This window comes from Giraffa tippelskirchi, chromosome 13 (assembly GCF_054371585.1).
Source record: "Giraffa tippelskirchi isolate mGirTip1 chromosome 13, T2T-mGirTip1v1.2.pri, whole genome shotgun sequence".
NCBI classification, from domain to species: domain Eukaryota; kingdom Metazoa; phylum Chordata; class Mammalia; order Artiodactyla; family Giraffidae; genus Giraffa; species Giraffa tippelskirchi.
Window position 1 is genome coordinate 113,024,173 of NC_137287.1, and position 24,125 is coordinate 113,048,297.

Consider the following 24,125-nt stretch of genomic DNA (forward strand, 5'->3'; position numbering starts at 1 on the left):
TGAAGCCACCCAGTTTCTGTATTTTGTGATGGCAGCCTTGGTGGACTAATGTACCATCTGTTATAGATCAGCTAATTACCTGACTATTTGTTTTTCTTTTTAGTCTCTTTCACATCAGTGGAAGTTGCCCATGAAGGCAAAGAATGAATTTGTCCTGCTCCCTCCCACGAACCCAGACTAGCGCCTGGCATGGAGTACATGCTCACTAAACATGCTGGATGGTGAATGGATGTCTTGCCACCACCCTGGTCCAGGACACACCATCTCTTGCATGACTCCAGAACTGTCCTCCTGATTGGTCTCCTGAGTTCTTTATTCCTTTTCTTTTCCTCCTTCAACCTATCTTTCACTCAACGGCCAAAGTGATCTCTTAACAATTAAATGACATCCTATCCATCCCCAACATAAACCCCTCTGGTAGTGCTTCCCTGCACTTAGGTTCAAAGGTAACCACTCAACAATCATGCTCAGGGCCCTGCTTCCCTTTCACTGAGAAACACCTTCCTCCATGCTTCCCATGCCCAGGATACTCTGGCAGTATCAAGGTGCTTTCCCTGCAGGGCCTCAACACTTCCCCTTTCCTCTGCATAGAATGCCCCCTCTCTTAACCTTCACAGTGAACTCCTCCTATGACTTGGACCTCAGCTCAGACCACATCTTCAAAGACATCTCCCTGACCACTCTACCTAAGGAGCCCCTTCACATCCCAGTCCCTCACAATTATTAGATTCCTAATACTTATCACAATCTAAAATTACATCAGTGATCTATTTAATATTAGTTATTTATTTAGTGTCTTTTCTCCCTCTGGAGTGTGAACTCAAGTGGGCCTTAGGAAGGATCACTATGAACAAAGCTGGTGGAGGTGATGGAATTCCAGTTGAGCTATTTCAAATCCTAAAAGATGATGCTGTGAAAGTGCTGCACTCAATATGCCAGCAAATTTGGAAAACTCTGCAGTGGCCACAGGACTGGAAAAGGTCAGTTTTCATTGCAATCCCAAAGGCAATGCCAAAGAATATTCAAACTACTGCACAACTGCACTCATTTCACATGCTAGCAAAGTAGTGCTCAAAATTCTCCAGGCTAGGCTTCAACAGTATGTGAATCAAGAACTTCCAGATGGTCAAGCTGGATTTAGAAAAGGCAGAGGAACCAGAGATCAAATTACCAACACCTGCTGGATCATCGAAAAAGCAAGAGAATTCCAGAAAGACATCTATTTCTTCTTCACTGACTATGCTAAAGCCTTTGACTGTGTGGATCACAACAAACTGTGGAAAATTCTTCAAGAGATGGGAATACCAGACCACCTGACCTGCCTTCTGAGAAATCCGTATGCAGGCCAAGAAGCAACAGTTAGAATCAGACATGTAACAACAGACTGGATCCAAATTGGGAAAGGAGTACGTCAAGGCTGCACGTTGTCACTCTGCTTATTTAACTTCTATGCAGAATACACCATGTGAAACGCTGGGCTGGATGAAGCACAAGCTGGAATCAAGATTGCCGGGGGAAATATCAATAACCTCAGATATGCAGATGACACCACCCTTATGGCAGAAAGTGAAGAAGAACTAAAGAGCTTCTTGATGAAAGTAAAAGAGGAGAGTGAAAAAGTTGGCTTAAAACTCAACATTCAGAAAACTAAAATCATGGCATCTGGTTCCATCACTTCATGGCAAATAGATGGGGAAACAATGGAAACATTCACAGATTTTATTTTCTTGGGCTCCAAAATCACTGCAGATGGTGACTGCAGCTATGACTAAAAGACGCTTGCTCATTGGAAGAAAAGTTATGACCAACCTAGACAGCATATTAAAAAGCAGAGACATTACTTTGCCGACAAAGGTCCATCTAGTCAAGGCTATGGTTTTTCCAGTAGTCACGTATGGATGTGAGAGTTGGACTATAAAGAAGGCTGAGCGCCAAAGAATTGATGCTTTTGAACTGTGGTGTTGGAGAAGACTCTTGAGTGTCCCTTGGACTGCAGGAGATCAAACTAGTCAATCCTAAAGGAAATCAGTTCTGAATATTCATTGGAAGGACTGATGCTGAAGCCGAAGCTCCAATACTTTGGCTACCTGATGAGAATAACTGACTCATTACAAAAGACCCTGATGCTGGGAAAGACTGAAGGCAGGAGGAGAAGGGGAAAACAGAGGATGAGATGGTTGGATGGCATCACCAACTTGACGGGCATGAGTCTGTGCAAATTCCGGGAGCTGGTGATGGACAGGGAAGCCTGGTGTGCTGTAGTCCACGGGGTGGTAAAGAGTTAGACACAACTGAGCGACTGAACTGTCTGAACTCCCTCTGTCCATCTGCTAAATATATACCATGGGGACAAAGACCTATCTATCTTGGTCACTTGAGTATCCCCTGTGTCCAGCAGGAGTTCCTGACACATAACTAATGCTCCATAATTGAATATTGAAAGAAAGAATGAATAAAAACCCAAACTGTATATAAATGGGGTATGCAGAATGGGCTTTGGCTAGGCCCTGTTCAATTCAACATGACTCACGATAGATCTCAGAGGACTATGTGCAACACCAATATTTGTATTAGAGTTAAATGGGATTTTCCAATTCCAGCCCCTATCACAGAGTCCTCATATTTTGATTTCTGGGAAGTTTAAGCTTAAGCCTCCTAAGCATCTAGGTTGAACTCAGATGAAGCACATTATGCAAGAACACAGTCAGGGGCACGTCTTCCTGAGTCATGTTGCATGGCCCATTTGCTGGGTAACTGGCTCTTGGTAATCCCATAACCATGTCATCTACTCTCCTCAGCAGGCGGAGTATGAAGCTGTCAGAAAAATCCTAAACTCAGAAGCAGCCCCGATGGGAGGAGGATTCCAAGAGGAGCCATGAGACTCTGAGGGTAGACCCTCCAGAGAGCTCTCACCCGTGGAGATTTCTCTGAGAGAAGGAAGCATGTGGCTGCAACAGCAAACCATGGATGCTGTGAAGAGTTCAGGCAGAGCCGAGGCTGAGAGAAGAGACAGGTGTCAGGTTGGGTGTCATGGTGGAGGCAAAGGTACCACAGAGGACAGAGTTCTGGGATCCCAGCAGAGAGAGAAGCAAACTGGATCCTTTGGGGAAGAGCCCAAGGTCACCTACTAGAAAGACCTAGCGCAAGCGTCCTGCTCAGGCCAAGCAGTAGGCAGCAGTTGGATGCAACTCCAAGGATGGGATGCGTGCAGGGCTTGGGGAAGGTGCAAGCCCTCTCAGAGAGACTCCCTCAAAGCTGGGGGCTGTGCAGGGGTGAGTGTGTGAGGTTAAGTGGACCACAGGTAGAGCAGGCGTCTCCTGACGTGGTCTGAGACCAACAATCATTCTCCAATGGGCAGCAGATGCTGATATCCAACATTAAGAGGTGGGGCGGGGGAGACTTCATCCTTGTAAGAGGGACTCATAAGTATATCCACTACACAGAGGTAGATACCTTAGGCCAAATTAATGGAGAATCTGATAGGATGTCAGCATTCCTGAGATGCTGGCTGACTTCTAGGAAGGAGGTGTCTCTTCCGCAGACCCCAAACACAGTTACCCTAAATGTTGTCTTGCCAAAACCCCTTGGCACTCAGCTCAAATTCCTCCAGAGATGGCGCTCTAAGACAACAGGTCAAACAATGCCATTGGAGTGCCAGGGAAGGAAGTGATGCCTGAGGCTCTGACAAATTCATTGCAGTTCAAGTGGAAAGAACTGGTTCCATGAAAGCAACATGGGGACTTCCCTGGGGGTCCGAGTGGCTAAGACTCCATACTCTCAATGCAGGGGGCCCGGGCTGAAGCCCTGGTCAGAGACCGAGATCCCACATGCCACAATGAAGAGTTCGCATGCCACACTAAGACCCAACACAGCCAAACGCATATTTAAAATAAAAAGCAACATGGACGGGGCAGAAATGAGAATAGCCTCAAAATGGAAGGAACAAAAGGCATAAAAAGACAGGACATATGACATCTCTTAAGGGAATAGCAAACTGCACCAGAGCCCATAGCATGACTTGTGGCTTTAAGTGAGAAGCAGAGAAAGGACCCTCCTAGGAGTTAGTTACTTGATACTTGCCAAGTAGCTAATGGGAATCTCCAATCTGCAGATGCTAGCTAATGGGGCTGGCAGTCTAGCCAGCCCTCATATAGGGCTGCCTTAATCCACAGGCATACCCCTTTGATTACAATATCTCCATCAAATGTCACAAGATATGATGTCCTTTCAACTACCTGTACCCAGGACTGATCCCCTCCAAGATGTATATAGTGAACTTGGGACCCACAGCTCCTTGCTCAAATACATTCAAATATCTTAGCCGAAATACAGCAGAGAGAGAGAGAACTTTCAGTGGAAATGGTCTGGGCAGGGAGTGGAATGCCTTTGAGGACTCTCAACCCTGTACCATAAGTATTAACCACTGTGAGAAATCTCTCCCTATGCCTACACAGAGTTGATGAGGGTATTTAAAATTATTTTTAAAGAATTAATAGCTTAGTGGTACTTTTCCCTGTGAGTGAACAGTGTGCTAATTTGCTCAGTGTTTTTGGTGTTGGTTCTTTTTTTAAGACAATTGCACAAGATTCTATCCAGAGCCCTCTAATTCTTCCACTTCAGTGGTCTGAATCCCACTAATAAACAATCAGGACTTTAGACTCCTTTAATAATGAAGAGAGATTCAAACGAAGATGTTTTGCCACTCTCTGCAAATTCCTGGAGGTGCCTGCCTGTTGAACAGGCCAGCGAAATTATGGATTTATTCAGGACTGATTGCATTGAGTATGTAAGCATTTTTTGAAGGATTAAAAAAGAGAGAGAGTGAGAGATGTTTGTGAGCTGAATGAATAGCAGGGATTGCAGCCTCCAAGCCACACTGAAACAAGGCTGTGCTTAGAGCAGGGAAGAGACTTACTGCATGGATGGGCAAGGACCCGAACCTCGTCCACAGCGATGTAGCCAGGATGGCCCTTCAGAGAGACGGATTCGAATATCACCTGCAACACACAAGGCAGGAGTCAATTTTGCAGAAGGGGTTTTAGGCATTCATCACAGCTGCCCAACCTTCAAACAATTTATGTTTCAGCTTCCCACCAGAACTATCCAAAGAGGTCTTGTATTAGGCTAGGATGTTACCTTGGCAATTGACATAGATTTTCAAAATAAGGTAAAAAGGTCACCTTCTGGTGACCAGCAAAAGAAGAACCAGCCACATGGAACATTTCTAATGGCTTTCAGAAATAACCCTTGGAGGCAAGGAAAACAACCCAAACTTGGCCTTGAAACTTCAATATGCACCTTTTTCATTATTGTTTCAAGTGAAGCACAGAGAAGAATTACTTCCTACTATCTCCACTTTCTTGTGCAGGGTGAAGAAGACCACCATAAGCCAAGAATGGTTTACCTTGATTTGATTACACATCCTCAAGGAATATAGTCCATCTGAATGACCTAATAACATCTCTTAAAAATAAGCCCCACACACCACTGTTGCTATCCAGGAATCCCAGGGCAACAAGTTCTTTGATCATCCATTCTGACTCCCACCCGAACTGCTTACTTCAGTAACCAGCTTGTTACCCAATACTCATCTTCACAAAGGAGATGTGATCATCTGTGTGGACAGCATGACCAATGCCCTTGATGTCCCTAAGTCCAGTGGTCTCATCTTCCAATCAGCTCCACATGCTCACATGTGTCCTCCGCGTGCCCACACTCACCTCCGTGTGCCCACACTCGCCTCCGTGTGCCCACACTCGCCCTCCGCGTGCCCACACTCACCTCCACGTGCCCACACTCGCCCTCCGCGTGCCCACACTCGCCCTCTGCATGCCCACACTCACCTCTGCGTGCCCACACTCGCCCTCTGTGTGCCCACATTCACCTCCGTGTGCCCACACTCGCTCCCGTGTGCCCACACTCGCTCCCACGTGCCCACACTCACCTCCGCGTGCCCACACTCGCTCCCGTGTGCCCACATGCACCTTCATGTCCCCACATTCGCTCTCTGCATGCCCATGATCGTCCTCCATGTGCTCACACTCGTCCTTCACCCCACACAATGCAGTTTTCAGCTTCCTGCATTTTTGCACACTCACACTCCTCTCCCAACTCATTCCCCTTAAATCTGCTTCTTTGGCACATATGGTACCCGGGGTCTCAGCTTTTCTAGAGACTGTATGCTGCCTGGACATCTTTGTTTTAATCTCAACAAACACACGGTCCCCTCACTCTGTCAACTAATCACCCACATCCATCGCACCTAAAGCCCCAATTCTTCATTTTGGTGTTGGCAAGTCTATTGTAAAACTGCTTTCTCCACCTCTATAGCCCCATACAAATATCTCCCGTTCAACGTTAACCTGCCCAGTCTCTACAGATAACCACATCACATCTTTAAGAAACAAGAGGACCACAGAGGAGCTGACTTCTAACTTCTTACCCATCAACCTAACCTTCATGGGTCAGATGACTACACACCAACCACTGCCCACTCTCTGCAAGGCACGGCCCAATGCCCCTGACCTCTACCTCTGCTGTGTTTTCCAGCTTCTTGGTTCTCTCTCTTTATCCTGTATCTCCAAACCCTCCCTTTTATTCCTGACTCTGACAAACATAGATGCTTGGATTTCTCTTACTCTTTAAAAGCTACCCTTTGGCAGCAGTAGTATTTACAGCCCAGTTGTGTTTCAATCACATTTAATTTTTTTCAATAGCCTTAACTATGCTCCCTCTATACTTCCCTAGGAGAAGGCGACGGCACTCCACTCCAGTGTTCTTGCCTGGAGAATCCCAGGGACGGCGGAGCCTGGTGGGCTGCCATCTATGGGGTCGCACAGAGTCAGACATGACTGCAGTGACTTAGCAGCAGCAGCAGCAGCAGCAGCAGCTATACTTCCCGACTTCTAGGTGCAAAACTTCAACCCCTGTCACCTGGACTTTGTCCTCAGCACTACCCCCAACACTGATCTCAGGGCAAGACTCCAACAATCTCTTAGTAGCGCTCTTACCACTTAAATCCAATAGCGATATTTCACTCTTTATTTTACTTTAAGAAGGAAAACAGTATGGGGCTTGGGCTCTGAGTCAGAATGCCTGAGGTTTATTCCTGGTTGTACCACCGCGTGTGTGTATACCTCGAGCAAGCTACCTTACTGCTCTGTGCCTCAGTTTCCTCATCTGTAATTATAGTGTCCACCTTGTTAGGTAATCATTCATATTAAGGGAGTTAATATACCACTTTCCATAGGAAAAATAAGGAAAAAATATAACGAACACAGAAAACGCATTTAAAAGAAACAGCAAGAAAATATTCAAACTGTGTAGTAAAAGTGATAAAAGTAAAAAAAAATTCTATTGTGTTAATAAATATAAATAGGTTAAAACAAAGAAAAGCTCTCAGAATGTCTAAATGAACAAAGTCTAATCGCATGTCATAAGATAAACACCTGATATAGAATGACTCAGTAACCTTAAAAATAACAAGCCAAACAAAGACACAGGAAAACAGGAAAATACAAATAAACAGAAAATTATTGCTGTAAAAATAATGCTAAAGCATCAAAGTAGAATTTAAATGAAAAAGAAATATAAAAAACACAAAAGATCATATAATAGGCTAACATCTAACTTCAATAAATTCTTCAAAGAGGAAACTATACAGGCGTGGTTCTATATATTTTCTAACCAAATTCCCTAAAGCCATAAACTAATGACAAAAGCTAAAAATCAATTTCTTAAAGTTTAAATATTGTATATTTCTTAAATACATAATAACTATAATGTCAAAGTATGTTTTGTTAACAAAACTCTGAATGAAATAAAATTAAAAGTCAAATGGCAAGTTGAGAACAATATCTATAATATATATGCCAGCTAAAAGGTAAATATCCTATTCTGTGTAAAGAATCCTTGAGAATCATCAAAACAAATAAATTCTCTAAAAGAAAAATCAGCAAGTTCAGCAGGTTATTCACAAAAGATGAAGTAGGATTGGTAGTGATTTATGAATGTAATGTTTTTAATGACACTAGGGAGATTACGGCAGATGAATGTTTTGGTCTTAACCCTTCTCTAGATTTTCCAAACTCTCTACAATAAAAATGAGCTTCCTTTTATTTACAATACAAATTAAGTGCTTTAAGATGTATTACATTTTCATATCTCTCTGTATATTATACTACCCTTGTGTCATGTACCATAACTAACTCTACTACAACACCTATCACAGCAGAGTGTAAATGCCTGTTCATAAATTATTTCATTCTGTAAGCTCTAAACCTATTGGGAGCAGGAACAGTATCTCATTCGTTCATTCATTCATTCATATTTACAGAGACTCTCCTCCATACCAAGGATTGAGGCACTTGAGGGGAGGGGCTAAAAAGTGAACAAGAAGCTTAAGGTTCTGGCTCTGATAAACTTTACATTTCATGAATGGAAATGGAAATTATACAGATAAATAAGGAAATTAAATTAATTTTGTGATTAAGTACAACTAAGTGGGATAGGGTCTACTTTACTTAGAAAGTGAAGTCGCTCAGTCATGTCCGACTCTTTGCAACTCCATGGACTGTAGTCTACCAGACTCCTCCACCCATGGAATTTTCCAGGCACGAGTACTAGAGTGGGTTGCCATTTCCTCCTCCAGGGGATCTTCCCGACCCAGGGACTCCATCCATGGAATTTTCCAGGCACGAGTACTGGAGTGAGTTGCCATTTCCTTCTCCAGGGGATCTTCCCGACCCAGGGATTGAACCGGGGTCTCCCACATTGCAGGCAGTCACTTTACCATCTGAGCCACCAGGGAAGGCACACTTAAGCAGTCAGGAAAGAACTCGTAAAAGGTGATAATTAATAGGAGACCAGAGGATGAAACTGGCAGGTTAAGGAAGAGGTGGTGGATGTGCAAAGGCCCTGAGGCAGGAAAGAACTGGAGGATGATCTGGGAATATAAGAATGAGACCCTGGTGTGGCTGGGATATAGTGAGTAAGCTAGAGAAGCACAAGGCAAGACTGGAATGCTAGTTGCAGGTCGGATGACATGGAGTCCTGTAAGACTTACGGGAGTTTGAATTTTCTGCTATTACTGAAGCATTTAAAGCATGAAAGTGACATAATTTAATTTACATTCAAAAAAGTTCATTCTGGCTATTCTGTGGAAATTGACTAGAGCAGGAAGTGGAGCTTGAGCAAGAATGAAATTGAACAGTTGGCTACAGTAGTGAGCCAATCAAAAGATGAGTATGGCTTGGACAATGCAGTTGGCCATGAGGAATAAAGATGTTGCTGATATGAAAGATATTTTCAACGTAGAGATGAAAATAATTACTGCTAGATTAAGAGAGGAAGAGTGAAGAAAAGAGAAAATACAAAGAGGATTCTTCAATTTAAGGCTTGAGCTTCTAGGCGGATTCTGATGTCATTTATTGACACGAAGGAAATGAATATGTGTGTGTCTGGGCACATACACCGAGCTACATCACAATTTTTTTTTCACGATGCCAACTGTTTTAATGGACATCCTGAGGAAGCTGATATTATATTCCAATGCTCTTGGGTGATCTTGGACAGAGTTACAAATGTGGTAGTGTTGGCATCTAAATGTCATTTCAAGCTATACAACTAGATGAAGTCATCTTGGAAGACAGAGTAGACAGTTCAAAGAAGAGGAGTAGGGCCCAAGGCCAAGTGCTGAAAGCCCAATAGAGGATTTCTTAGGATGGTAGAGATTGGAACATGGTTTTAGGTAGAGGGGAATGAGTCAGAGAAGTAGCATGAAATACAAGGGAATGAAGAGTTGATGAAACAGATTCTAGAGGGGACAGAAGTCAAATGGGGTCAGGTTACTGGTGGACTTACTGGTACTGGACAGAGGGGGACCTCATCAACTAAGATTGAATAATAACAAAAACAGAGAAATAAAACATAGTAACAAAGGTCAACCACATTAGCCTTTTATTAGTAGGTGGTCTCAATCTAGCCTCTCAACAACCCTCAGCGGTGGGGCCGGCTAAACTACCAAAGCTCGGAAAAGAAGCCAGAGGTAGGTAGGAGGGCTGAGACTCTGGTCTCCTGGTTCACAGCCAAGTCCATTACTGAACTTTATTGGAAAGGATTTTTAACCAAAACACTTGGTTAAGCAGAGTTCTGACCTTTTTTTCAGTTACTCAAAGTTCAACTCTATTACTACTCTTCTAACACTCTTGTTTCTCACATCACTCAGTATGTAACCTGTATCATAATTATTAACAAATATTCCATGAGCGAACCCAAGGCTGGTCATGAGAGAATGAATGTGTGATAGTGAAACATACATCTGTTCACTGCTCAGGCTCCTTCCTGTAGCAGAAATAAGAATTCTATAATGAGATAGAGAATCTTTTATTCATCAGAATTCCTCTTGGGAATGTTTTTCTATAACATGTGATGGTAGGTGAGACCTGGGTTTCTCAAATAGGAGAGAGTAATAGTCTGTAAGAAATAAGGGGAAGAAGGTATTGCTTTTTTACGAAACAAATGAATAATTATAAAATGCTTACAATACATACAGTAAGATGCTGATGAATGGTACTGTTATTACTGCCCTTACTCTGGGCAGAGGGATGGGAGATGAAAATAAACTTCAAGGGAATGGTGGAGAAGAAGAAAGAAATGGACTTCCCAATGTGACAACCCCTTGTGACCTCACCCCAAGTTTCCACTAAGGTCCCTACACTCACCAGACTCTGATGTGAGCTATGAAAGGTGGAAACTGGTGGTGGCTGGGCTTTGGGTCCATGTGGGGAGGTACATGGAAATTAAGAAGCATGGGTGGTTGCAGGTGCCATGGGAGCTGGGAAGGGGAAGGGGACAGAGAGCAGAAGCATGGGGAAGGGGGCCGTGCCAACCCACAGAGTCCTTGATGAAGGTTCCAGGCTCACAAGATATTAGAAGTAGGGCCTGTGGTATGTTTACAACACAAGGCAGGTCCTGGATGCAGCTGAGAATGAAAAGTACCTCCCAGAACAGATGGGGAATATTCTCCCCATCACTGTCAGAGTGCTCAGAGCAGAATGCTCACACAACCTACAGGAGCCAAAAAAAAAGTCATGCAAACTGCCATGAGATAGAGCCCTCCACGGCCTGAGAGCAGAGGGTCACAGGCTGGGGGTATCAGCAAGAGTGCCAGGAAGTCTACCATCTTTCCCAGAAAGGAAAGAAAAGGAAAACAGGCCCATGATGGATGGGCTTGGAACTTTCAAGGGCCCACCTGGGCTCACCTGCTGAGCTTGTCCCCCAAACACTGAATTCTCACAAGGGGGCTGACTCTCAGGCCCACACGCATGAGCCTGGGCAAGCTGCCTGCTTCCAGAAACAAGGGCCAACTCTGGGGAGCATAACACCAGGCACTAGAGAGGGAGATCTCAAGTGGTGGCTAGAATGTGCCATCAGTAGATTATGGGATTGCAGACCTGAGTCATGGAGAAGCAATGGGGATGGAGATGAAGTTGGCAGGGTCAGCCTGTAGAAATTACTTATAGCCCCAAAGCCCCAAACACCCCCTATCCATCCCTGCATGCTTTATAGTTCTGAACGAGATCCTGGCAATGCAAATTATCGCTGGGATTCATGGCTCAAGCTTCTGATCACAAGGAGCTTTTGTAAGAAGCCATGGGACAAGGGACCATGGAACACGGTCAGAGAAATCAGGTTTGGCTGCAGCAAGAGATTGTAAGTGTAGCAGCATGACAGGGACATTCAAACATCAGGAGAAATGTGAGTGCCCCTCTGAATGCTCACTGCTGATAAAAAAGGAGGAAGCCCTCATAAACAAACAGAACAGCAGAACAGAACTTGGTCTTGTGTAGTTCAGGAAAAGCAGCCGTCATAGCTGCAGCTCGGGCCCTAGGGCCAGGTTCCCGACTGACCAAGTTCTGGGGAATATAGACGATTGGAGTCCTCTCTTTAGGTCAGAAGGTGTCTGAGAAGATGGCTGCAGCCTCAGGTGGAAAGGGTCACCCCGTCAATGTGCTTCTGGTGTGGGGGTCCTGGTCAGGAAGATCCCACTCAGCATCTTATCAGCTCCAGTTCCTAGGGACAGACACCACAAAGGGACAGGGTGATGTCAAGACCCTTGGTGACAGAAAGACCTGCTCAGGTGTTCTGAAGTGAGCGAGAACCATCATCTTCAAGCCAAGCACGCTCATAAGAAAACCCCAACCAAGGCCCTTGAGGAGTGCGAGTCAGGAATGGGAGAAGAGACAGAGGAGTGAGTGAAGAATTGTGAGAAAAAAGGCTCCTCTAGGGCCATCTGCGTACAGGGGATGAGAAGGGCAGGTGGAAGGAGACAGAAGACCATCCATGATGCTCCATGTCAGTGTATGGAGACAGGGACAGTGGGGTGCAGGAACTGGACCACACCTTCCCTGCAGGAAGTCTTCAACCCCAAGGCGGCCGTGTGTCCCGACTATCAACTATGTACCCGCACCCCCAGACCCTCAGAGACCTCCTGGTATTGGGGGAATGGAGCTTGCCTGGAAAGGGACAAACCTCTCCCAGTGCAGGAACTGCTGGGCCAAGCCAGGAAGTCAAGTCCCAAGAGAGGCTCAGAGATGTGTCACCCGTCAAACCCTCCAAAAAGCAGGGTCTGTGCCCGTTTAGGGGAGGGTGTGGATACGTCAGGACATGGTTTAAGGGACTTGACATTTTCTGGTCACCGTTGAAGGCCTCAAGCAGAGAATTTGTGGAGCAAAACATTTCAAGGGGCTGCAAACACCTTCTCAAAAGATAAGAGACAGAAAAATCTTGGCTAACCAGAACTTCTCTTTGGAAGAGGACTACATATATTTTCATGATGGGGAGATTGCTTGGGGTGAAATCAAGACACCCTTTTCCACACCAGCCCAAGGAGCCCTGTGTAAAAGAGGAGGAGCAGGGTTTGCTGCCTAGCAGGGAGAGGAGATGGGGTGGAGTTTAAAGAAGGTAGAGACTCACTCCCCACCCCATGATGCCTCCTGAACTGTGCATGAAGGGACCAACTGCACAGAACACCAGAGGCCAGAGGAACTCCTGCGAAAGGGACTGGGCTTCACGTTCCAATTAAATTCAAGTCAAGCGAGTCTTAAATTTCAGGGGTCTACATAGCTTTTTTATTCAAAAAGGCAATTTCACTGAGGCAGGTGATGGAGAACAGAGAGCAAGTGGTGGCACAATTAATTAAAGTTCTTTTATTTTTTTAAATATTGGGACAGAAAAGTTCAGAATCATTAAAAACTGAAATAGAATTAACATCACCTGGAAAGGAGCAGCCACCTGCAGCACAGCTTCAGCTGCACCGGACAAGCCCCTGCTCCCTGAGAGGAGGCCAGTGAGGGGTGGATGGCACGGGGGGCCCTTCTCACCTCAGGCCCTGCTGAAGGCCTGGTGCAGAGAGCCCGCTAATAAGAAAGATGAAAAGTCCCTGTTTGTTACAGAGCTACAAGTCAATTTTAGGACTGTGAAATATGACTTTAATAAATGAATACATAAGCCATCGGGGTCTGAAGCCCAGCACCGCTGAGAACCAAAATGGTATTTAGTCCACAGAATCAGACATGCAGAACCAGAGCTGGGGGTCTGATGAATTTTCAAGCTCATTTTGCAAATGTCTTTGAATCTCCAGACGGGCCCCCTTTCCTCTCCCCGGATGTACATGTGGGTGGTGTCCCTGGGTGTGTGGTGAGTCTGAGAACCTGACAGTGAGTGTGTACACCTGTGAGTGCAGCCACGGGGCTATCCACTCCCAGCTCTGTGTGTGTCTGAGAGACCCGTGCCTTTTCTAAACCGCTGCTCTCAGTGCATTAGTGGCTTTCTCACCACAAAGCTCAGAGCAGAGGAGATGGAATGAAATGACACTGTGGTATAACAGGTTGGAAATCAGAACCTTCTCCCTGATAAGGCTGCTCATCACAGGGACGGCTTGGAGCTCAACCACAGCTGGAGTTTCTTTAAGGAGGACCCCCCCACCTCCATCCTCTTTGTCTGCTCTTCCCTCACTTCCTCCTCCCTTCCAAACACTGCCGGGCTCACCGAGAGCCCATGTAATGTTACATACTACCTCATTTAATCCACGGACCTCTCCACTTTACAAATGAGACAACTGTGGTCAGCATGATAATGGGGCAGACCCAACACTGCACTGCTAGTGAGCAAACAATCCTCAGGTTGGGCATGCTTTTTTTTTTCCCCCCTAAAAACAGGAAACTGAGCTTGGAGCCAGAGGACCTAGGCAGAATTATGCAGACCTCAAATGACCAATAATATCCCTTACTCTGGAACACAGGACATGGTACCACCCAACAGAGGAGTTACTACCAGATAAATGAGAAGCAAATAGATGCTTACCACAGAGCTGAGACATGAGAGATGCCCAGGACACATCCTTTTCCCTCCTCTATACCCCACCAAAGAGCAAGGTCAGCGGTGGGTCTAGCCCTCACCTGGGTCACTTTTCTTGCTCTTTCTTCTTCCTTGAACCTGTGGCCCCCATCCTGTATCCATTTGCATCAGGTCCTAGGTAGGGGGTTTCTAAATTGGAACCCTAAGGCCTCCTTGAGGGGATCCATGGACTTACAGAGACACTGGAAGCTACACTTAGTGAAACAGGGGAAGTTTCGGGACTAGGGCACCAGGGTTTTTGTCCCAACTTTGCCAATGATTTGCTGTGTGCTCTTGGACTTCACTGTCCATCTCTGGACCTCAGCTTTGCCACCAACATCAGGATTCAGCAAACTATGGCCTGGAGACCAAATCTGGTCCATCACTTTTTTTGCACAATAGTTTTATTGGAACACAGCCATGCCCATTCATTTAAATATTGTTGACAACTGATTTCACAGTACATCTGAAAGAACTGTACCATGAGTTTTGAACTGAAGGATGCCTACGAATCTCCCAGGCACTCAGCTTGCCACGCTTAGGTCCCTCTTCTGCTTTAGACTTCAGAGAAATTTCTCCAAAAATAGATCTGACTATGTCACTTTCTTACTTAAAGCCTTCCATCTGTGTGTATGGATATCAACTGCAAACAGGCACAAAGGAGCTTACAGGGGGAAGAAAACATTCTAAAGCTGGTTTATGGTGATGATTCTGCAATTCAACAGATTTACTAAAAATCACTGGCTTGCATGCTTAAAATAAGTGGATTCTGTGATATATAAATTGTACCTTTATAAAGTAATTTAAAAACTTTCAACAGTCCTGGGCCATGACAACATGGAGCTATGTTCCTCTAAGTGTGCCCAAGGGCTGGTGGCATCATGTACCGTGTAACAGTCCACAATGAGATAAGAAGTGTTCAGAAAGTGTTCCAGCAGTTTGGCCTTGCTGTGACACTTTTATTACAGTTTATAAGAGTATTGGCATCTGGTCCCATCACTCCATGGGAAATAGATGGGGAAACAGTGGAAACAGTGCCAGACTTTACTTTTTTGGGCTCCAGAATCACTGCTGATGGTGACTGCAGCCATGAAATTAAAAGACGCTTACTCCTTGGAAGGAAGGTTATGGCCAACCTAGATAGCATGTTTAAAAGCAGAGACATTACTTTGCCAACAAAAGTCCATCTAGTCAAGACTATGGTTTTTCCAGTGGTCATGTATGGATGTGAGAGTTGGACGGTGAAGAAAGCTGAGTGCCGCAGAATTGATGCTTTTGAACTGTGGTGTTGGAGAAGACTCTTGAGAGTTTCTTGGACTGCAAGGAGATCCAATCAATCCATCCTAAAAGAGATCAATCCTGGGTGTTCATTGGAAGGTCTGATGTTGAAGCTGAAACTCCAATACTTTGGCCACCTCATGCGAAGGGTTGACTCATTGGAAAAGACCCTAATGCTGGGTAGGATTGGGGGCGGGAGGAGAAGGGGACGACAGAGGATGAGATGGTTGGATGGCATCACCGACTCGATGAACATGGGTTTGGGTAGACTCCGGGAGTTGGTGATGGACAGAGAGGCCTGGCGTGCTGCAATTCATGGGGTCGCAGAGAGTCGGACACGACTGAGCAACTGAACTGAACTGATAAGAGTATTGGTCCACAGCGAGTTAAGGAGAAAAACTGGTCTTCCACCACAGATGGTTTGAGTAGTGCTGCTCTAGGCTAGAGAATAAATCTACTCTCCTTAGCCTGGCATTCAAAGCCCCCGATGACCTACCCATCCCTGCAGGTTTAGCTCCCAGTATATCTTCCTTTCAATCTACCTATAAGCAACCTTGTTTCCAAACTCTGCCAAAATCTCTCACTTACTCCTTCAGTCCCTCACTTACTCCTTCAATCCATGGTATCCATCACCCCTGTCAATGCAAATGCCTTTCCCTTCCTTCTTCAGTAAGTATTTGTTCATCTTCAAGACTCAGCCTAGCTGTCTTGTCCTCTTAGGGGCCATCCTAATTGTCTTGTCCCCAGACACCCTCTTCCCCAGGGGCAACATTTGACTTGTTACCTTTCTGAACCTCAATTTTTCATCTGTAAAATAGACATAATAATAGCACCTCCCTCATGAGATTGTTATAAGAAATTATTTGCTAGAAGGCTTAAGTGTTGGCATCCCTCCAGCATCCCACAGAATCCACATGCATTTCACTATACTATGTTTATATAAATTAACAATATCAATCAGTCTCCTCCTGCAGACTGCGATCTCCAGGGAGGCAGGGGCTATACCGGATCTCTCCTGCATCCTCCAGGACTGATTAGCAGAAGCAGCTTGGTAACCACGAGATGAACAAGTGAGTACATAAAATCCTTTCTAGACTGGACCTCTAAACAAGAGGGCAAGCGGTATATAGGTAATTACTCAAAAAACAAAAAAAAACAAATCAAACTATGATAAAACACCATACCTGGTAGAAATGTGGCCAGAAGGTGCTGATGGCAAGCTCTGCCTTCACCCAGCCCTCAGTGACCACCCCCGATACGTTCCAGACGGGGTTTCCCTGGGGTCCACCGTTGACCTTCACATAGACATTTAGGGCCCCTGGGCTGGACCGGTCGCGGCTGGAGAAGTAGTAATGGAAATCAATGCAGTGGGTGTCATTCTCCTTCAGGGTCGGCAGGAGAAGGTGGGCCTTCTGGCCAGAGGCCCTCCCAGAGCTGTTCACCATCATGAAGGATCCTGGAGACCCACAAAAAGGGCGGGAGGTAGAGACAAGGAGAGAGAAAGAAAATCCTTCTGAAAATCAGTCACACCTGGAAACACAGTAACCAGAAATCCAGTCCTTCTAGGAGGGTCTGGTTGACCCCCAGGAACCCACATTTCCTTTCTCAATTCAAGTATCCTCTTCTGCAACTGGAAACAAAAAGTCTTACTCACCAAGGTGGTTTCGTAAGAATTAAGAGAAGGTAACACACACAAAATATTTCTACAAAGTAAACAGTCTATAAATACATACAGAACAACAACAAAACTCACTAAAACCAGTAGCTCCTACAGGAAGCAAGGAATAAAAACTCAGAATTTAGTTAACTGTAACCTCCATGGATGAAATGAGGTGAAATATAACCTCATTCAAGCTCAGGATGTCTCAATGGAAGCAGAAGCTCTGCAAACCAGGGTGTTGTTCTAACATATTCCACCTCGAGCCTTGCATTAATACAAGACATACACCAAGGGAGGACATATAAAAGTACAGTGTACTCAAGAAAGCAAAGAAGACCTTGAAGATATGTGAGAACCGACTGAAAGATGGAATGGAGAGTAAGTAATACTTGCTGAGAACTTTAAGAACTTTAAGTGTGAGGCTTAGTTTCTTATTTATATTTTGTTCATTTTAATCTTCAGAAAGACCCTGGGAGAAGAAGGGTCATTCATTTCAATATTCATTTTATTGAAAGACTGAGTAACTCGCCCTGGACCACTCAGACAAGGAAGGATGAGACCCAGATTCTCTTCAACCTCAAAGTTGACGCTATTTTTACGACCCGCAGAAAACATGACTATTATTTTCAAACATTGAAAAAGGCTATCTCCTAGGAAGGAAGGGAACCTCTTGGAGTTTCTTTGACAGAGTAAATCGTTTCTAGTTCTTCACCCTTCCCTGGATCCATACTCTTTGCCTTTGACTTGCCCCCGCTTCCAACAGAGGCAGAGAGCGTGTCCTCATCCCATGCTTTGGGCTCTACTTGCTTTGGTCAGCAGGATGCTAAGAGAATGAGGCTTGAAATGTGCTTGCCTAGCCAAGCTTGCCCTCTTGCGCTACTGCTGTCTTCCAGGAGAAGAACGTGCCCCAGGTAGCTGCTGCCCCTTCAGCTTGAGATCAAGGACAGACATGTGTGGAAGAGAAATAAGCTCAATGGAGAGTAAAGAACCCAGCCAGGCCTCCCGTGCAGCTGGCAGTGAAGCCCAGCCTGGGTCAGCCAATCCACAACAGAGGCTCAGACCCAGGAGTGTGAGAATGAAATGTGCACTGTAACTTCCCTCTTGGTTTGCTAGGCGCATTATTGTGGCAACAGTTCACTGATGAAGGTCATCTGAGAGAGCAGCCATATGAAAGAAGTCACAGGGGGGCACATTTCAGTTCAAAGGCCCTTTTAACAAGTAGAATGGATGCAAAATTGGGGTGGACTACCTGGAGACAAAGTGAGTCCCTCATCACCACAGGTGGCTAAACAGAGTCTGGAAAAATTGAGCAGACATCTAAGAAAATTTCACCATCAACTGTGAGGGCCGAACTCTGTGACTTAAGAGTCTTATGAGCCTACGGAATAAACTGCATCATAAAACACAGTGGATAAACTCAAGTGATTCTGCAATGAATATTCCCACCAAGAAAACCACTGCTGCTTTGAAATCTTATTTTAGGCACTAAAATCTTCAATCAGAATGAAGCCTTAAGACTACTTATCCTCAACCAAGATGAGCCACTTCAATAGCTATCAGTAGCCTCATTCTTTCATTCTAATTCCCAAAAGACTAACAGTTGCCAGATACTCAGTGCTAGGCAGTCCATATCTTGGGGTTCTAAAGGGTACTGGTCATTCACAGCCTGTCTCCTCTGGGTTCAGAATAAATTTTAAAATAGACACAGGAGACAGAGTTCAAAATCTCGACTTTATTACAGAGCTGGATTAGAGAAAGGAACATGGACTTGAGGACAAATTAGGCTTTCTTGCACTTTCTCCCTGAACCAGCATGCAAAGTAGTTGGACCATCGATGACTCCATCCTTCCAACTTTACCCAGATCCCTATGGCTTATTCCTAAAATAAGCCAACAAGAAGCAAGATGATAAAAGCAGCAACTTAAACCAACGGCTACCAGACTTTCAATATCCAATATCTTTCAATAGCCAATATTCAATATCCAGTATCCAATAACTCAATATCCAAGCAGAAAACTCACCCACTCCCTGAGTAGGAGCCTTGGAAAGTAGAGCAAAAGCAGTATCTTCCCCATGTTTCCAAGCAAATCAAACTTCCTAGTTTATAGCTAGGCAGCAACCCAGGTACATGGGGAGCTGTCCCTTGTCAGATGTTGTCTCTAATCGTCACAGCCTCCCAGCAGCAAGGAAGGCACCATTGCAGTGGGGAAAGAGGGGCAGAGAGAAGTCGGCACCCGTGCCCTCACCTGTTTGCTGACCTGCATCCCACAGGGTTCCAAAGGTCTTCCTGGGATGGGTGAGTGATGACTCACAAGACCCGCAAGCCCCTGGGTGCAGAGGGAGGCGCAGCTGCAGATAGGGAAGGCAGCCTGAGAAACAAGCAGTGACTGGGTCTCTCGATCAGAATCCTGGCATGCCCCAGAGACATTAAAGTGCCTATCCTCCAGCCAGTTCACACACCTGGCTTCTTACTGCCCACAGCACAGAGAGTCGGGAAAGTTTCCCACCCACCAGCTCAGGTTCCCCCTTCTTTGCATCCTAGCTCTAGTGATGAAGCAGGCTCACTGATGGGTGGAGCCAGGTAACATCCATCCACCCCAGCAAGTCTAGGAATCCTCTCCATTGTGAGGCCTCCATGACTGTTAATAAAGGATGCTGCCCCTGAAGACAGAGTTGGTGAAAGTGCGTGGCCCTCCATCAAGACTTCATGTAGTAGAAACTGCTGGTTGACTAGCACGCCTGTCCTCTCTGTGCTGGGCAAAGCTGGACTATATTCCCCAGCCTCCTTTTGGAGTTTAGCAAGGCCATGTAACTGGGTTCCAGCCAACAGATCCTAAGGATGAAGTCTGACACTTCCTGGCTTGATTCTTCAAGGTGGACAACCTCTACCTTCACCCAGCTCCCACTGCTTCATCTCACCCTTCACAGGATGATTCCTGGACCAGGAGTCTCAGCATTACCTGGGAGCTGGTAAGAAATGCAGACTCTCAGGCCCCACCCCACATCTACTGAATCTGAATTTGCATTCTATCAAGATCATGAGGTGATCTGTATGCACATTCAGGGCCCAGAATCACTGCCGCGTTGTCTTTTTCCTGTCCACCAACTGAAACGGCAGGATTCCAGGAGCCTAAGGGACAGCAAAGCCACAATTAAAGGAACCAAGTTCCCTGAATGACCATGATCACGAGGAAGGCCATCACTATTAGGAACACTCCTTGTGACCTTCAAGCAAGGAATAAACTATTATTAGGTCATTAAGCCATTGAACATCTGACGTTTACTTCTGCAACTGGCATTATCGTTATTATTTTGGCGTCTCTGCAGAGCCCCTAGTTCCTGCAAGTCCCTTTACTTAAGCAGATAACATGAGCAATGATAGTTACTAAGCAAGGCTGCAAGATGCTCCAAACAGGGACATCACTGAGAGAAACGTCCTTGGGTGAAAAGAAGCAGAAAAGGGGGAGAATGAAAAGCATGGGCTTGCAGAAAAAAACTCTAGAGAAGGAAACAGACATCATGAATCTTCATTAAGATACTTCGTGTCTCAGGGGGGCCAGAGTTGGGTTGGGTTAGGGTAACAAATCATGTTTCCCACTACCACCACCCTGACCCCTAATGTCAGTTTGTGGGATTTCACATCCATCCTCGGGCCTATAGATCAGACAGAAAGGTATACATTGGGGGTCAAGGATCAGAGAGATATATAAGAAAACTGCAACAAATAGAAGAAAGAAAATGATGACTGCCCATCCCTCCCCACCCAGCCTATCTGCAAAGGAGGGGAGAACCAGGCCAGAAGGGATCAGTAGGATGGAGCCCTGCTCAGGAATGTCCCAGTGAGGCTGCCTAGGAGTCCAAGTGACAGAGTGTAAGAGAGGACCCTCTGGGGACATGAATGGAAAGGTCAGCAGCATCTGGTCTGCCCACAGGATGGGTTGGGGGGGTGGGGTACAGTGACACTGGGAAGGGCATCCAGAGCAGCAGCTGTGGTGAGGGTCTCCTTCTATGCCCTGTAGGCAGTGGGCTTCCATGAAGAGTCCAGAGTATAAGTATGGTCTTATACTCATGCACTCAAGACCAGCTCCAAGGATTCTCACAAGTGACTTGGGAGAGCCTTAGGAGGGCAGAAAGAGGCTTGGCAGACAAGCAGGTAGAGACTTGAGGACATCAGATTTAGCCCTGGATTAGTGTCCAATCGCTACTGTAACTAATTACCACAAGCTCAGTGGCTTCATACAACACAAACGTATTCTCTCTTTTAGAAGTCCAAAATCAAGGCGTTATAAGGCTGCTTTCATTTTGGAGGCTTCAGGAGATAAACTGTTTCCTTGCCTTCAGTGGCTGCCTGCATTCCTTGGCTCATGGACCCTTCCTCCATCTTCGGAAGGCCTTCACTCCAACCTCTGGTTCCACAGACACATCTTTTTCCGACGTTGACTCTCCTGTCTCCTTCTTAAAAGGACTCTGAACAATTAGGATCCACCCAGATGGCTAGGATCATCCCTCCACTGCAGTGTCCTTAATTCAATGACATCTGCAAAGTCCCTTTTGTCATGGAAAGTAGCATATGCACATTCACAGATATTTATGTTAATATAACCACCAACATACTCCTAAGTTACTGAACCAGATATAGAAGAAGGATAACAGATCAAATCAGAAGCCAGCAGGTATGCACTGTCTGAACAGCAGGTGCCCCAGGGAATCTGCATGCTACTATATAAGTGTAAAAGGTCCCTTGCAGTATTAGAAACTGTCACCATGAATATTTTATAATGGAAGCATGGTATAAAAAACAAAATGTAGGGTTGAACCATTTGGCTCCCAATCTGGACAGAAAAAGAAAAAGTTCTGGGAAAAGAGCAGGGAAGATCCTCGTTTCAGCAGTGGAAATTCCTCAGGGCAACTAGCCCATGTAACCATCATGTCATCCCTGGCTCCTCAGATACCCACTCCCACAAGTAGCTGTTCTCAGGCCATCCTCCAAACTCACTGGACTGGTGACCTGGAGTAGAAATGTGCCCTGTAGTCTGGCTACTCGATACCTGAACTCTCTTCCCAAGTCTGGGGAACCCCTCAAGTTTTAAAGCAGAGCCCATTTCCTCTTTGGAAATGGAAAGGGCCAGATGCCCTCTGTCCCAGCCTCCTCTGTAGCTAAGGCTCAGACACACGATCTCAGGTCTACCAAACAGGCACACCCAACCCCAATTTCTGAACTGAACTCGAGAGACTAGATGAACTGGGGCTCAGTGAAGCTGTCTGTGTGGAGAGGGTAGCAGCCGTGGAGGAAGGTGCCTCTGAGCTGCAGAGGCAGCAATCACTGAGGACCTTGAAGCAAACCCAGCCTGGCCGGAGTGGGGCACAGCCACTGAGCACAAGACACAGAGGCAGGGGCGACCGACACAGCCAGGGTGAGTCAGGACGTCTTCCAGGAATGGACCGAGCTGAGCTGGCCTCTGAAGAGTGAAGAGAACCTCACCAATCACTGAGCATATTATGAACCCTGATATTAGAATCTGACCAGGTTTAAGCCCCTTCCTGTACCTTCAGGAATGCCAGCACCAAGCAACACTCCCTATGTATTGATATTTCCAGAAGTTTCCACGACACCCCAAGGAATGACACCAATCTCTTCGTCCTCAGGGCACTTCCAGATGCAGATTCCTCCATATCCCCCTGTCATCATTTGTGATGGCTTGATGATTGGGTGGGTCCTTGTTCCTGTCTCTCTGCCCTGGAACAGACTCAGGGGACATACAATATAACTGCTTTGGCCCCAATGTCCGGAAGGTTCTAGGGCCAGCTCTTTCTGCAAACTCACAAGGCTTTTTTTTTTTTCCCCTCCTCCATCAGGGTCTATGCTCACCACTGCTCCCTACAGTTAGCTCTTAATTCCACTTGGCATCATCCCTCAAGATGGATTTCTTCCTCCACCCATGGCCAGGCAACAGGCTTCCTCCAGTATTCTCATAACTGCACAGGGCTGTTATTTTTTCTCTCCTGACGCCCCTTCCACAGGAGCACTGTCAGCCCATCAGGTTTAGTGTAGATCAGAAGATGTAAAGAGATACAGGTAATATAGCTCTGAACTCCACACATCAGAATACGCAAGCCTCTTTTCTTTCCCAGTTGGGGTCAGTCCCTTCCATGGACGTGGTCCTGGTAGCAGTATGGTGGGGTGGCATTTCTAGTAAATCAAACAGCATGTGCAAAGGCACAGAGGCAGGAAGCCGCAGCAACCCGTAGCCAAGCCTGGTGTCTCAGCAAAGGGTGGGATCCAGCCATCTACAGTCCCCAAGCATATCAAGTCCACCTTACAGAGGTCTGGCCACGCCCTCCAGAAAGGAAAGAAGGAGTATCTCTGGGCTGAGCACAGGCCTGCCTGCCGTCATAGAGACTGCTCAGGAATGAAAGCCCGCATACATCAGCACCACAGTGGGGCCCTCTTTGATCAACAGGTTGGCTTAATTAATACCATCCTGGAGCTGTCAGTTTCCTGGAGATCAAAAATGAGCCCGTCATTATGGGAGATCAGTCAGAAACAAGAAAGAGAAAGACTGTAAATACATTCTCCCCCCACCCATTTTTTTTCCCTTCAAAAATCTACTGGCATGATCAGGAACATAAAACAGCCTTAGTTTCCTCTTAGTTATTACACATAGCCCCCAAAACTGTGGAATTAAACCAGGAAGTGCTCTCTGGCTGGCCATAAATTCTGCATTTTTTTCCCCTTCATGCATAATAACGCCTTGATAAGAGCCCCGTTATTGATGTGTCTGCAACACAG

The 24,125-nt window shown here is 45.8% G+C and overlaps 1 protein-coding gene across 7 annotated transcripts in view; it reads right to left on the bottom strand.

The window, feature by feature from the left end:
• PTPRT (protein tyrosine phosphatase receptor type T) overlaps positions 1–24,125 on the bottom strand; it is a 1,099,906-nt gene that overhangs the window by 677,024 nt on the left and 398,757 nt on the right. For all 7 annotated transcript variants that reach the window (XM_081556965.1, XM_081556964.1, XM_081556963.1 and 4 more), the window contains 2 exons: positions 16,860–17,131; positions 4,916–4,997 (listed from right to left, as the gene is read on the bottom strand). In XM_081556965.1, the coding sequence (XP_081413091.1) occupies positions 4,916–4,997; positions 16,860–17,131 (354 nt within the window). The remainder of the gene's footprint in view (positions 1–4,915; positions 4,998–16,859; positions 17,132–24,125) is intronic.